The 12870-nt window shown below is 43.4% G+C and overlaps 1 protein-coding gene across 1 annotated transcript; it reads right to left on the bottom strand.

The window, feature by feature from the left end:
- Positions 1 to 340: 340 nt before the first annotated feature.
- CCDC47 (coiled-coil domain containing 47) lies at positions 341 to 12808 on the bottom strand. The gene is made up of 13 exons (XM_064473176.1): positions 12621 to 12808; positions 10275 to 10540; positions 10026 to 10133; positions 8487 to 8661; positions 8049 to 8170; positions 7456 to 7521; positions 6370 to 6471; positions 5394 to 5504; positions 4733 to 4818; positions 3382 to 3440; positions 2576 to 2685; positions 2234 to 2401; positions 341 to 1909 (listed from the first exon to the last, which is right to left on the bottom strand). The coding sequence occupies exons 2-13, from the start codon at positions 10533 to 10535 to the stop codon at positions 1829 to 1831; spliced, it is 1449 nt and encodes a 482-aa protein (XP_064329246.1). The 5' UTR covers positions 10536 to 10540; positions 12621 to 12808; the 3' UTR covers positions 341 to 1828.
- Positions 12809 to 12870: the final 62 nt, after the last annotated feature.

Here is a 12870-nt window from a genome sequence, read left to right as displayed (position 1 = left end):
TTCCAACACCTGACCTGATTTTCAGTAAAGAAATTTTTCCTAATATCCAATCTAAACCTCCCCTGATGCAACTTGAGGCCAACCTCCTTAAACACAGGGGGCAAATCCTCCACCCACCGCAGCCCTTTCTCCAGCTACAGGCCGTCTCCCCCAGCAACCACCACCCTCCCAGGGAGCAGCTCCCAGTTGGAAGGAATCACTTCCACCAACACTGCAGCAGAGATAACGCCAGCTACTCCGTGTTTAAAACCTACACTGAAACCTACCCAGAACAAACAAGGCTTCGAGATTCTACCGGATGAAAGGAACACGGAGTTCAGCCAAGTAAAGTAGGCAGGTGGAGTGTTTCAATTATATTTTACTCTTCATTAGATTGTTCATTTGAATGTTCATATTACAAAATTAGCTGCCACGGCCCACAAATGTATGGGACTTCAGGAAAGCTGTCCTTACTCGAAAGAGCACAAACTAGTATTTTCTTTCAAAGAACTTTGTGAAACAATACCGTATTAATCTTCAGCACTATTTAAAGTTTCACATAATCTACATTACTTTTGGTTTTAAATAATTTTAGCAACCATTATAAAATTAATGTATTTGCATGTATCAGGTTACAGACATTTGCATTTAAATCAGTGTGAAGTACCCCATGCTGGAACAAGAAGTTAAGCAATTGCTGTTTCAGCAGCAGCTCATTGCCTCAGAATCAAGTTTGCACAAACTATTGACAAGAAAATGCAAGACATTGTTTCCCCACAAACCTGTAAAAAGTCTGTTATAAGCAACAATAAAATGCCTTCTAAACGGGAAGCATTTATAAAATGCAGAGCTCTCTCAGTTAGCAAAGTGCTTGCACAGGGGCATTCACTTCATTCTCCCCATTTATATTCAAAAACCTGAAGTGATCATTTACCAGATGAAGAGGATAGATGTCCTCTAAACGTTTTTACTTGCTTGGGGAAATTGGCAATTGCAGATACTTCACTGAATCTAGCTTCTGGCTGAAGCGAACTAGGCAGCAGCTGCTGAGATCAGGAGAAGAGTTTCTGAGGCAAACTTGTGCAGTAAAAAATATTCAAGGAAAGCTAGTTGAAGCTGCTAACTCACCATGCGCTCGCTCCTGAAGAAACACCACGCTGACGTTACAGACTTCACATTGTATTAAGCTCGCAGCATTCAAAACCGCAAGTAGGAAACCGTTCATGTGTTCCATGCCCTTGTATCTAACCCATCTACGTGTTTTACACCTATGCCAATCATGCCTGCAGGTGACCTAATACTGGTTCATTCCCTTGTTTATAAAAAAAATAAAATAACTTCTATTCTACTGGGCTTCAGTCCCTGAAAAATCCATACTGTGTATGGAAGGCTCTAAGTTTTGTGCCTTTACAAGCTTGATGCAAATAAATGCACAGTAAATGTTTATTGTGCAGTTTTCCTCCCCTTAAGTTTTATCCCCTTCCCTCCCAATGACTAAAACCAAAGTTTAAAACCAAAGCATGAATATGTTACCAGCACACGTGGACAGGTCTGCAATCTTCTGTTTTTAAAGAACAAATGACAAAGAGCATTCAAGAATATTGCAATTTTTTTTAAAACAGACAAGTAGCAAAAATTTATACCACCTGGAATTAAACTGCCGAGACAAAGCTCTCTACATACACCTGCATGTTGCTGTAATACTTAAATAAGTAACACCAATGCAAGGGACATTTCTCTTAATGGCTACTAGTGTTGCAAGAAGTGTACTATTGTGGAGTTAGGTAGGTCTTTGTACCCTGTGAATTAAAATTCTGCAGGTGGCACTGAGACGCTTCTCACAATGGAGTCACATAGCTTTCACTTTGATTTGCTTCATCTTCATCTGCTTCTTCTCAAGTTTCTTCTGTTCACGCCGCAAAGCAGCTTCCTGTAGGCATGGACACAGAGGTCTGAGTGAACATCAGTGATCTCTTCAAAGAGCAAGCTGATCATTTCAGAAGAGCCAAACAAAAAAAGGCCTCCAGTACTTGAGTTCACATATTTAACCACGTGACCTGGCTCTTCACTGGGAGCCTTCACGTGTTTCAGAAAGCAACAGTGTATACCCTGAAAGTTGTCTGCCTTCCAACAAATTAAAAAAAAAAAAAAAAGAAATCAACATTGGCCATCAGCGATATACCTACAGCCAGCCATGGAGGTATCGCAGGAGAAATCTGCCAGTAGCTTGTAACAATCTGAATATCCATCTCACCTCCAGCCGACGCTGTTTTTCAGGATCCTCTTCGTTCATGATTCGCTCCTTCTCTGCCCGTTTCTTCTCTTCTCGACGGGACTGGGCAGCCTCCTGTCTTTGCACGTGAGTCAGTTTAAGGAAGTTCTCTTCCACGCGAGCCCTGTTCTTGTCAGCTTTTTGTTTACCCTTTTCACAGAGAAAAGCAAATGCAGTTAATACGGATCTCCCCACGAGCAGGATGCAGAGTCTCTGGTAGTCATATTAGAAACAAAAGGCCCCCAATCTTAAGATTAAGGATCCAATGATAATGATTGCAATTCGATACAGTATTCAGAAGACAGAAAAACACACACTACTTACTTCTCTGTTCAGACGGAACTTCTTTGCTTTGTCGATACAGTAGATAACCATGCTCATCAGAGGCAGCAAAGACTCCATGTCCTTTGGGGAAGTGTTGCCTGAACCAGGCACTGAAATAAAGAGTTTCTTGTTAATTCAGAGAGGTTGGCAGGATTTTTCTACTTGCTATAACGCTCTTTCCTTATTGCTCACACCATTCATGAAAGATGTTCTTATCCTCCTCTTTAGGAAGGACATAACTAAAAGAGGCGTTTAGCTTTGGAGATCACATTTAGATTCCTCACACAGTGACAGGCACATTTCCCCCACACAATCCTCTTACGTTTGTATTCTGTAAAATAAATGTAAGAGTTGAATTCAGGCTCTACCATTAGCTTCACTTGGAGGTTTGGCCTTGAATTTTGAAGAGAACTACGGGCCTTTTCTAGAATAGACTCTCAACAGGCTTTTAATTTTTAATTTCAAACCAGGGTTGACCAAGTAACTCTGTACAAGCTCAAACTGCAAGGAGTGTGGCTTAAAACCAACCTATTTTCCAATGGTGACCTAATACAACCACCAGTAGAGACATGAGTATGAACTAAGATCAATAATAGCAAGATTGAATATCCTATTATTGTGACAATAATGCCACTCAGTCCCCAGTGTGATTAATCAGTACACAGAATGCAGTAATAAATCAGCGATCCTGTTACATGCACTGAAGTAATTAATCATATATTGTCTTCCATAGGCAACAGAACTTGCGCAAATAAAGCACAACACCCCCCGGATACACATACACACATGAATACTGGTTCTCTTACCATTAAATGTAAACAAGAGTGTCTTTTTAGTTTCGGGCAGTTTTGTAAGCTGACCCTCCCTGTTAGGAAAGAAAAGAGTGGCCTGAATGAGTGAAGAAAAATAACAGGCATACAAAATACGCAACATTGTTAGGGAAAACTTCATCAAGAACTGAGACACACTTACAAGTTACTCAAATAAAATAAACAAGATTAAAAGCCTGATTGTAACCCAAATTTAAGTTTCAAGCTATTCAGACTCCTGAAGTGTTTTACTCAAAAGCATGCAGTGAAAAAGCACTAATTGAAAACCATACTAACAGCACCATCCAATCTGATTGTCGGAGGTCATCTGAGCCCTAAGAAGGCCTGTATATTTTTAGTGACATGCAGTTTTACATACGCCTTGTTGTTTATACTGCTACAGATCTTATATCAGTTAGAAAAAAAAAACCCACCAAACCAAACATTTTCTAAAGAATTCAAGTCTTTCCTGCCCCAAACCCCACAGTATTCTAATGTAAGAAAGTCAGACCTACATTTCACAGATCCTCCAAAGCCTAGTAATTTCAGTGCAAGGTGCACATACTGCTGCCTTATAATTAAATCAAGTACTTTCCTTTTTTTGGAGGGCAGTTTCAAGTTTTGATAGGGATCATTTATTTTTATGCCTGTGAGCATAATACACCCTTGCAAAAGCCTACATGGTAATTCAGATAAATCACCCACCACATGGCAATTCTGAAGCAGCAGCTAAAAGCACCTCAAGACTAGGAGGCTTAGAGAAACAGAAGAGATACTGCATCTGTGTATTTCTGAAGCACAGCTGAGTATCAACCTGAACAAAAGTACCCAAGCAATGGATTCAACAGCAGAATGTTTAGCCATATCAGCTAGGGAAGGGCAAGTAGCCTTGATGTTTTGGGTTTTTTTACACTGCAGACTTCGCTTAAACCTAGTTCTCAATGCATTCAAATAGCATCCAAGTCAACACGTTGAGTTCTCTTCCCGCAGTGTTTCTTCCTCAGCCCTCTAACATGCCACACACCTTTAGTGTGATTACTCAGTCGTCTCCCATGCAGCTGTGTACACTGCAGCTGCCAGGTGTTATCTGAACTTTGCAGCTGCCCAAACTGTAGTGTAACCAGCACAATAAAAATAAATATTAAGGCAATACAGCACCTTGATCTTCTAAACTTCTAAACAGCATTTGGAAGCACTGGGTGTGTATTTATTCACCTGTTTCACCTTTGCTCCCAATTTCTCTTTGTGTGCATTCCAGCAGGCTTCACACTGCAGGCAAGTTTGTCAGTCTCTATTTTGCTCAGTGTTACAATAGCTACTGGGAGGAGAGATCTAACTTTATACGTACTCTTGCATAAGTTTTGGACCGGAGAACTGGTCCGAGAATTGGACGGACTCAATCTTGTCAGCATAGTGCGTGAGGAAATGTATCATCTAAAAGAGAAACCGGGGTTAGTTTTTCCCAACACCAATCCATCTGCAGCCTAACCACTCCATATGGGTTTGCCGGAGTGTCCACTCAGAAGTGCTGGGCTCAGCTTCCCACAAAGACACTGAAATTTAAGCTGTCAGTATTTTTAGCTTCTGCTGGAAAGGGCCTCAATGCATGGAATTAATGTGAGCAAGTCAGATGTTAGATATCTAACGCTCATTTGGGATTTTCCAATTCATTTGATAACAGATGTCAACTTTTGAGGACCTGCAGACACACAATCAACACCCTCCTTCGAACTGGCTGTTGAAGCCAACTTCCAGGCTTTGAAAGGCAGTTTTAAGTCTGCAGTTCACGTTAGGCTAACAATTGCTACATATAAGGAATAAAGATGTGAGAATTACATCCTTCTTCCACCCCTTAAGCTTCCTCAGGGTCTTGATTTCTCAAGATTTCACTAGGGCCGTTTGGCTCTCCTGTTGTGATGTTTACAGGAGATAAAGATTAGAACTTCCTTGCATAGGCTGTAAGTGCCAGGGTAACCAAGGAAGATTTGTACTAATTCATTTGAGATTACCTTAGCGTCCATCATTCCTTCTGTGACCTCCCCCATCTCTGACAAGATAGCTAGCGAATCTGGAAGCCCATATTTTGCACCAGACTTAGGTTTATCACTGCAGAACTCACTCTGTTTCAAAGAAATCAAGCAGAAAGAAATAAACAGAAGCTTGTAAGTATCTTATCAGACTGAACGGTTCCAGCACAGTGGGACCCTTAAAAGTACCTGATAAGAAACAATAACAATACACTAACTCAGTCACTCGGTCCGGCTGGGGAATTTCAAGCACAACGGAAAGCATGCAGTAACCACATTCTTAAGTTAGTATTTCCCTTTAATAGTGAGTACTTTAAGGAGTAAGATAAAACAATTGCAATACATCCACGCTGGAATGCTCAGAGTGGATTAAGGCATTTTGCTGCTATCGTCTGGTAACAGAACAAAACCAACTGGCATCATACCAACCACACTTTAGTGCTGTTACTTGAGACAAGTTACAAGAGAAAAATTTGCAAACCACTGCTTGTTATCCCTGGACTCTTTGCAATCTTCAGGGCTTGACATAAAGAGAGTTTTAATGACAGATCACATAAAAGCAGATGACTTAGACCCAAACTTTCCACATCACCCACCACTCAAGTTTCCTTTTCATGACTTTAAAAAGTCATTTGTGCAAATTAAATGAGGTGAAGTGACACTTGTGTATCCTGACAATATACTTCAACCTCCTCCTAAGTGAACTAAACACCAAAGGAAGAGGTAAGCTGCTTTCAATTGCCTCTTCCTGCAGCTCCAACAGCACCTGGCTAGCACTTCAGATGTTTGATGGAATTAGACTGTCATCCATTAGATGAAAATGTCTTTTCCTCACACTAATACCAACAGGTCAGTCACAAGTTTTCAGGCGTTCCCAAGAAAAATAAGCAGTTACAGGTCACAGGTTCTTATATCGCATTACTTATCGTGTTAGTATTCCCAGCGTGAGCATACATACCAGGTCCTGCATCTCCTTCTGAAGTCGCACCAGTGCTTTTCTCGTTCCAACAGCAAACACGTAGGTGTCCATATCTTCATCATTCATTGTTACTTTTATTTGCTGCAAGACAGAATGTTGTGACATAACATGATAGATCTTATATATTATATGTATATATGTATATATTGTATACAACAATATGTTGATCAATAAATCTTAATTAGATTTATACGAGGTACTCTGCCTTCAAACCGCTGGCCAAATGGAGACCTATGTCTTCTACGACTTCATTGTTTGTCTGACACTTTGATTCATAAGAACAAAGACTCAGCAAGGCCATACACAGCTAAGATAAAAGTAATTGATTTAAAGCTTCTTAGCATGTCTTAAGGTAAGGTAGCTTTTTAATTTTATTGAGTACTCAATTAAGTATTCTGATATAATGCTACAGTGTAGTGACAGTGACTAGAACAGCAGAGTGATAAGACTACTTGCAGTGCAGGTATCCGTTCCTTATGAGGAACTGCCCACATCTAAATTAAATATTTTTAATAGATATAAATAAATACAGTTATAGATACATGGAAGAGGTATTCACAGTGCACACAGCCGCTGTCCTTCCAAAACGTAACCTCTCTTGGCATTTCTGCAGTTAGAGATTCTCCTCATCTCCAAGAGCAAGGGCCAGGCAAAAAGTAACATTACAGGATATAATATCCAGGCCAACATATGCATTGAGCAGCTCTGGTCAGGCAGACTGAGCAGACAGAACAACAACCATTAAGTATTTCAGATCATAAAACCACTTTTTATCAAGATGAGCTCTTGAAGCACAGTAGACTGTTTACAAAACCACTCAAATAATAAAACCCATAAATAAAACAATTTCCAGTCATCAGCAAGCAGTTTGTATTTCACAGGCAGAAAAGAAATACCGATTATTCTTTCGGATTGCTTCAACAGTCACTGAACCGGAAGATATGGAATACTATAGAAAGACACATGGCAGTTCACTGGGTGTCATAAGAACAATCAAAAGCATTGGAGCAGAACTGAAAGAATGCAACAATTTATCACAGCTAATCTGAAGGGCTGAGTACATACCACTTGGTCAGAAGCTGGCCTCATCATGCGTGCAAGAACGTTCAGTAGGTCTTGTCTCTTGAGAAACTGGAAACACAAGTTTGCAAACACAGAAGAAAATAGCTCAAGTGCAGCACTTCATTGGCAGATAGTAGTGGGGCTCAAGGAAAAAGACGACAATTTTAAGTAGATGCTTTTCACAGCGTAATTTTGCTTTGAAGGGCCCTTTGGATGTCACCTATACTGCTCAAAAGCAGGCCTACATTCTGCATTAGACGAGTTTATCTGGGCCTTGTACCCTCAAGTTATGAGCTGAACCAATGTGTGGGGCTGTTCCATCCCAGGTACAGGACTTTAGCATGTTGGAGGAATGGACCAACAGGAATTCCAGTGAAGTACAACAGACAAAGTCCCTCAAAATGGAAGCTGGGCTTTTCAGCATCTAGATCTTTAGTCTGACCAGTCTTCCCTTCATGCGTGCATATTCAGAACCCTGACTCTGAATGTGAAAGAGTTGTGCTAGGACTCCTCGTGGCTCACACTGGAATGGAAAAGCCTCTAGAACCTGAAAACAGGCGACAGGTAAACAGTGCTGCAAACTCACTCATCCTTACCTTTAGCTGGATGAGCATTCCTTCACAGCACACCCTTCCAGAGCACCACAAGTTATATATATGTTCATTTTCTTGATTTAGTTTCCCAGTGCTTGTAGCTTCTTTATTAGTGCCATCATCCCCTGAAGAAAACAGTAAAAGAGAACTGCAGTCTAAAAATCACAAATTTAAACACCAAAGTTCATCAGTTGACTTAGGGCTCTGCTGTTGCTGGATTACTTCAGTATGACTATGATGTTTCGAATAATTTATACTACAACACCATAACCTAATTTCAGGTCTGGAAGACTGGCACACACTGTCTACACACAGAGCTGTCGTTAGTGCAATCATGCACCTGCATAGAAAAGGTTTCTCTTCTCTATAGCCTACAGGCAGGCCTAAATCCAGCTTTATTGACATAAGCTATAAATGGATCCTAGTCACTATGAAACTCACCAACAAGAGCAAAGTTACTTTCCAGCAGCTCCCTGTGAGTGTTGAACCACGCATGAGCCAGACGGTTGTTTTTGTTCTTCCCGATGATGTAATTCATGATGTAAGCAAGAAGACCTGTTACCATCAGGATCTCCATGTAATAACTCTCCCAGCTGTTTTGAAGGTGAGCAGGGACCTACAGTAAGCAAATGGAGACTGTTTTTTACGTGTTGAATGAGTGGATTCCATACACACAAACCACTTGGAAAATGCAGAGTACTGGAGAAGCTTCATCTCAGACACGGCAATAAGCTTCACAAAGGTGACAGGACAGAGCTAAGCCTACATAATATATTTGGCTCTAGCGGGACACCGTAATCATACAGGAAGCAACTCATAGCAGCATTCTCAAAACACCTGGCTAATACAAACAAAACACTTCTCTCTTCCAATTGAGCCGGTGCTAGCACGTATCCCTCAGAGTAGTCACCAGCCCAGCATTTCAACCCACTGATTATTTGAGCTTGATGCCCTGCCCATCACAGCGGTATCTGATTATCATGTAACTTCTGTTGGAATCTAAAGCAATACCCAATGTCCAGGAGCATTTTCAGGATGCCACCAAGAGCCACAGACTGGGTGGGGGAGCAGAGAAGCTTGCCTGAACCTTGCCATCTTCAGAGAATAATTAGCCGTTCTGCTAGCACTGTCTCACCCTTCAGTCACAGAAGTACCCAAACCTTAATTGTTTCACTACCAAGGTCAGCTGTAATACCTAGATCTTAGGGATAACAAAAATGCAAGTCTCAAGCACCTGATTATTCAGTAAAAGGCTCTCTTGGGAGGCAATAAGAAGGTAATGCAAGGTGGACAGACAGATTGGCTTCAAAAACTATCAGAGGAGTCAATTTCTAATCTGAAACTTTAGCCACAGACAAGTTAAAAATACAAGCATATCACCGTTGCAACTTCTTTATGTGTTGACCAAGCACTCAGACCTTCTGGGATGTATGGCTTTTCTCTAGATTAAATGAAGCCCCTCACTACAGCTCCTCCACTCCTCCCCCATACGGGTAAAAGAAGCTAAGTCATAAAACACTTTGGTCAAAACTATGTTTCAAAAGGCCAGTTTCAATGAAGAATTTCCTGATCTACAGTCCAATTACAATTCCCAGTCTGAGTACAGAATAGAGCGTTGATCCAAGGATGGCAGTTCTGGCAGCTCAAACTAGAGATCAACAGACCAAAGGCACCTCCCTGGAAGTTTTACTTCAAGAGTTGCTATTTGAAATAGCATAAACCAATGCAGAAGAGCATGGAATTCGGGGCTGGCACATGGGGATCATATTCTGCTGCTATCCCGTTGCGCTATTCAGGCCTTTCTCATCTCCACACTTCTTCCCATTTCTGCTCTGTCTCTTGTTAATTCAAAGAGAAAATCCTTTAGGACAGATTCTCTCTTACGTGTACATTTGTACACCAGTGATGTTATTGGCATACTGCCTTAAAAAAATAAGTGCTGAAACACCAAACAGAAAGCAGATCAACATTTATACCTACATTAACTATTGTTATGGGGTCTTTATTTTTACCAGGAGATGCATCAGGTTTCTCTTCATAGCCTTCAAACTCCTCATCATCATATGGTTCACTCTCGGTATCGCCTTCCTAAAGGACAAAAAAAAAATAAATATAACAACAGCATGAAAAATCCAAAGCCTCATAAGCAAAATCCAAAAAGACAAGGTGAGAAAGGAAGGTGTAGAGACACTATAAGGAAACACACAGTGGAAGGAGCTGAGGCATTACCTGTGCATCTGCATCATCAAAGTCTTCCTGATTCTCATCCTGACCTTCAAGCTCTACAGTGGCTTCTTCTTCATCATCTTCTGTAGTGATGATCCTCTGAGGAGACTCTGTAACTACATCTTCATTAACATCTTCAAATTCAGCAAAGTCGTTGTCATCATATTCCATAATGTCATCTCCATCATCAAATTCATCATACTTGGCCAAAGAATAACTCCATGGGATGAAGAGGACAGCAACAAAAATATATAAATTCTTCATTTTCACTGAAGAAAAAAAATAATAAATGAAGTTGTAAAATATCCTTATCAATTCTGTTACCTCAGACCTCCAGTAATGCCCAACTTCCATGAACAATTTAAAAACACTATCAGGGGTCACACCAGAGAGAGCAATAAAGCCCTGTCTGATCTTGCCATCTTCTGTAGGAAGAGCAGGTAACTTTGAAGGTGAGGTTCTAGCCTCTCTTGCTTGTAGCAGGAGCAGCTGAGGCAGCAGCACGTTCACGTCTGGCCAAGCTGTTCAGCTGAGCAAGTTCTGGAATCGGAGACGTTCCGCTATAAAACTGACTCAGTCAGTTTTGTAACATCTCTCAGTCGGTCAGCACTGCCAGCTCATTTCAAAGACCACATGCTGTGCCAACAGTTGTTATTAATTAGCAATTAGACACAGCCAGATCAACGAACACGTAACAGCAGCAGTCAATCTTAAAACACGCTTAATTCATTTACTTTAAACAGTGATGCCCTGATAGCCTCTGCTAGTTCAAAACTGCTCATCTTTGATTTTTCTAGGCTACATTCTCCGAATCAGGTCCCACAGCATCCCAACAGTTTCTGTCAGAAACAGAGACCTTTTGTTGTAAGCTCTACAGAAAAAAAGGAGGCAGGAAGAGGATGGACATTGCACTGGTCTCCAAAACAACAGGGTGAGCTGGGGCTCACGAGACTGGAGCTCTCTCCACAGATCTGCTGGAAGCCTGCAGACGGTTTGTCAGTTCACCTTCTTTTTTGTGCACGACTTCCTATGTCTTTTCTACTTGATTTCGAAACAGTCCAGAGTCCCCCACTGAAACTGTACATCACCAAGAACTATACATTACCAAGGTCCAAACGAAGAGGCTCAAAAGAGACTAGTAACCCCAGTACTGCATTTCGCAAATACCTACGGAGGATCAGCTGCATCAGACCTCGCAGCGACTCATTTTACTCCCTCCTGCAATCAGATCTGAGTGGGAACTTGAATGTTAACGAGACCGTTCCCTTAAAAACTTGAAATAGAAACAATTTGTTTCTAAATTAGACCAGCACTCCGAGTGCAGGGAACCCGCTGTTACGAATGACAAGGACAGCTAAAATAAGCGCCTCTGTCAAAGACTTCTCATTCTAGCAAAAACCCGAGCAGAACATCTTCCCAAGAGCATTAAACAAGATGGGAAGCACAGCAAGGCTGAGCCGAGGAATTTGGCATGTTATCTGGGTATGTCACAACTTTATGTGAATTGAAACAGAAAAAGAAAACGCTATTTACATACACGGAATTTGCATTCAGATGTTAAAACCACCAGGACAACAGTGCCACCTGCTCAAGCAAGCCCCAGCAGTTTCACAATAAGAATTTCAAGACTGTTGGTGCATATCCACTTTCAAAAGACCCTGCAACTCCATAAAGCCTATGCAAAATAAAATTCCGCGGCTGATTCCAGAGACAGCTGAACTAGAGATGGATGAAAACTAGACCACGTCCTAACTCGGCCGCGTCTGTCACAAGGCGGGATGGGCGCCCGGTACAAGCAACTCCCCGAAGCAGGATCCGCTCCGGCAGGCCCTCCGCATGCCGCCGGCTTTCCCTCGCAAGAGGAGCTGATTCACGCACCCACCGCCACGCAGGCGAGGGGCGCCCAGCACCCAGCAGGTCGGGCCCCGCCGTGAGCGGGGACACCCACCCGCCGTGCGGGTCCCCTCGCTGCAGGCGCACGCCTCCACTCCCAGCTCCTTCCCGGGACACAAGTCAAGGTTAGCGAGGCTAAAACCAGCTCCCGGCTTTTGCGGGCGCGGCACCCCCCACCCCGCCCTCCTGCCCCGCACCCCGCTCCTCCTGCCCCGCTCCCGGACCCGGAGGGGTGCGCGGGTCCCCGGCCCTGCCGCCAGCAGCCTCCCGGCCCCCGCGGGGCACAGCACAGGCACCGCACGCCCGGTGCCCTCAGGGCCAGGCCGCCCCTCTCGGGGCACTACGGGGCCGTGGGCGGCCGGTAACGGGGAGCGGGCGAGGCTGGCCCGACCACCCCCGGGGGGGCGGGAGCGGAATGACCCCCCTCCCCCCCCAGCAGGGCCCGGGACGCGTTACCTGAGTCACGCGGCGGCGCCGCTTAGGCCCGGCCTTCACTCTCCGCTCAGCACCCGCCACCGCGGCCGCAAGCGGCGCAGCCTACGTGCTTTGCGTACCAGAGAGCATGCGCACTCCGGGCTGCCCGTGGCGGCTGCATAGATGTGCGTGGGTGCACACGCGTGAGTGGCGGGCAGGAGCAGCTCCAGCCTCACGGCTGAGGAGGCAGCCGGGCCCCAGCACCGCCGGGGCTGCCGGCGAGGGTGGCCTG

Source organism: Phalacrocorax carbo, chromosome 25, assembly GCF_963921805.1.
Source record: "Phalacrocorax carbo chromosome 25, bPhaCar2.1, whole genome shotgun sequence".
Classification (NCBI taxonomy): Eukaryota; Metazoa; Chordata; class Aves; order Suliformes; family Phalacrocoracidae; genus Phalacrocorax; species Phalacrocorax carbo.
Note: the sequence above shows the minus strand (reverse complement) of the source record. Positions and strands in the feature narration are given on the sequence as shown.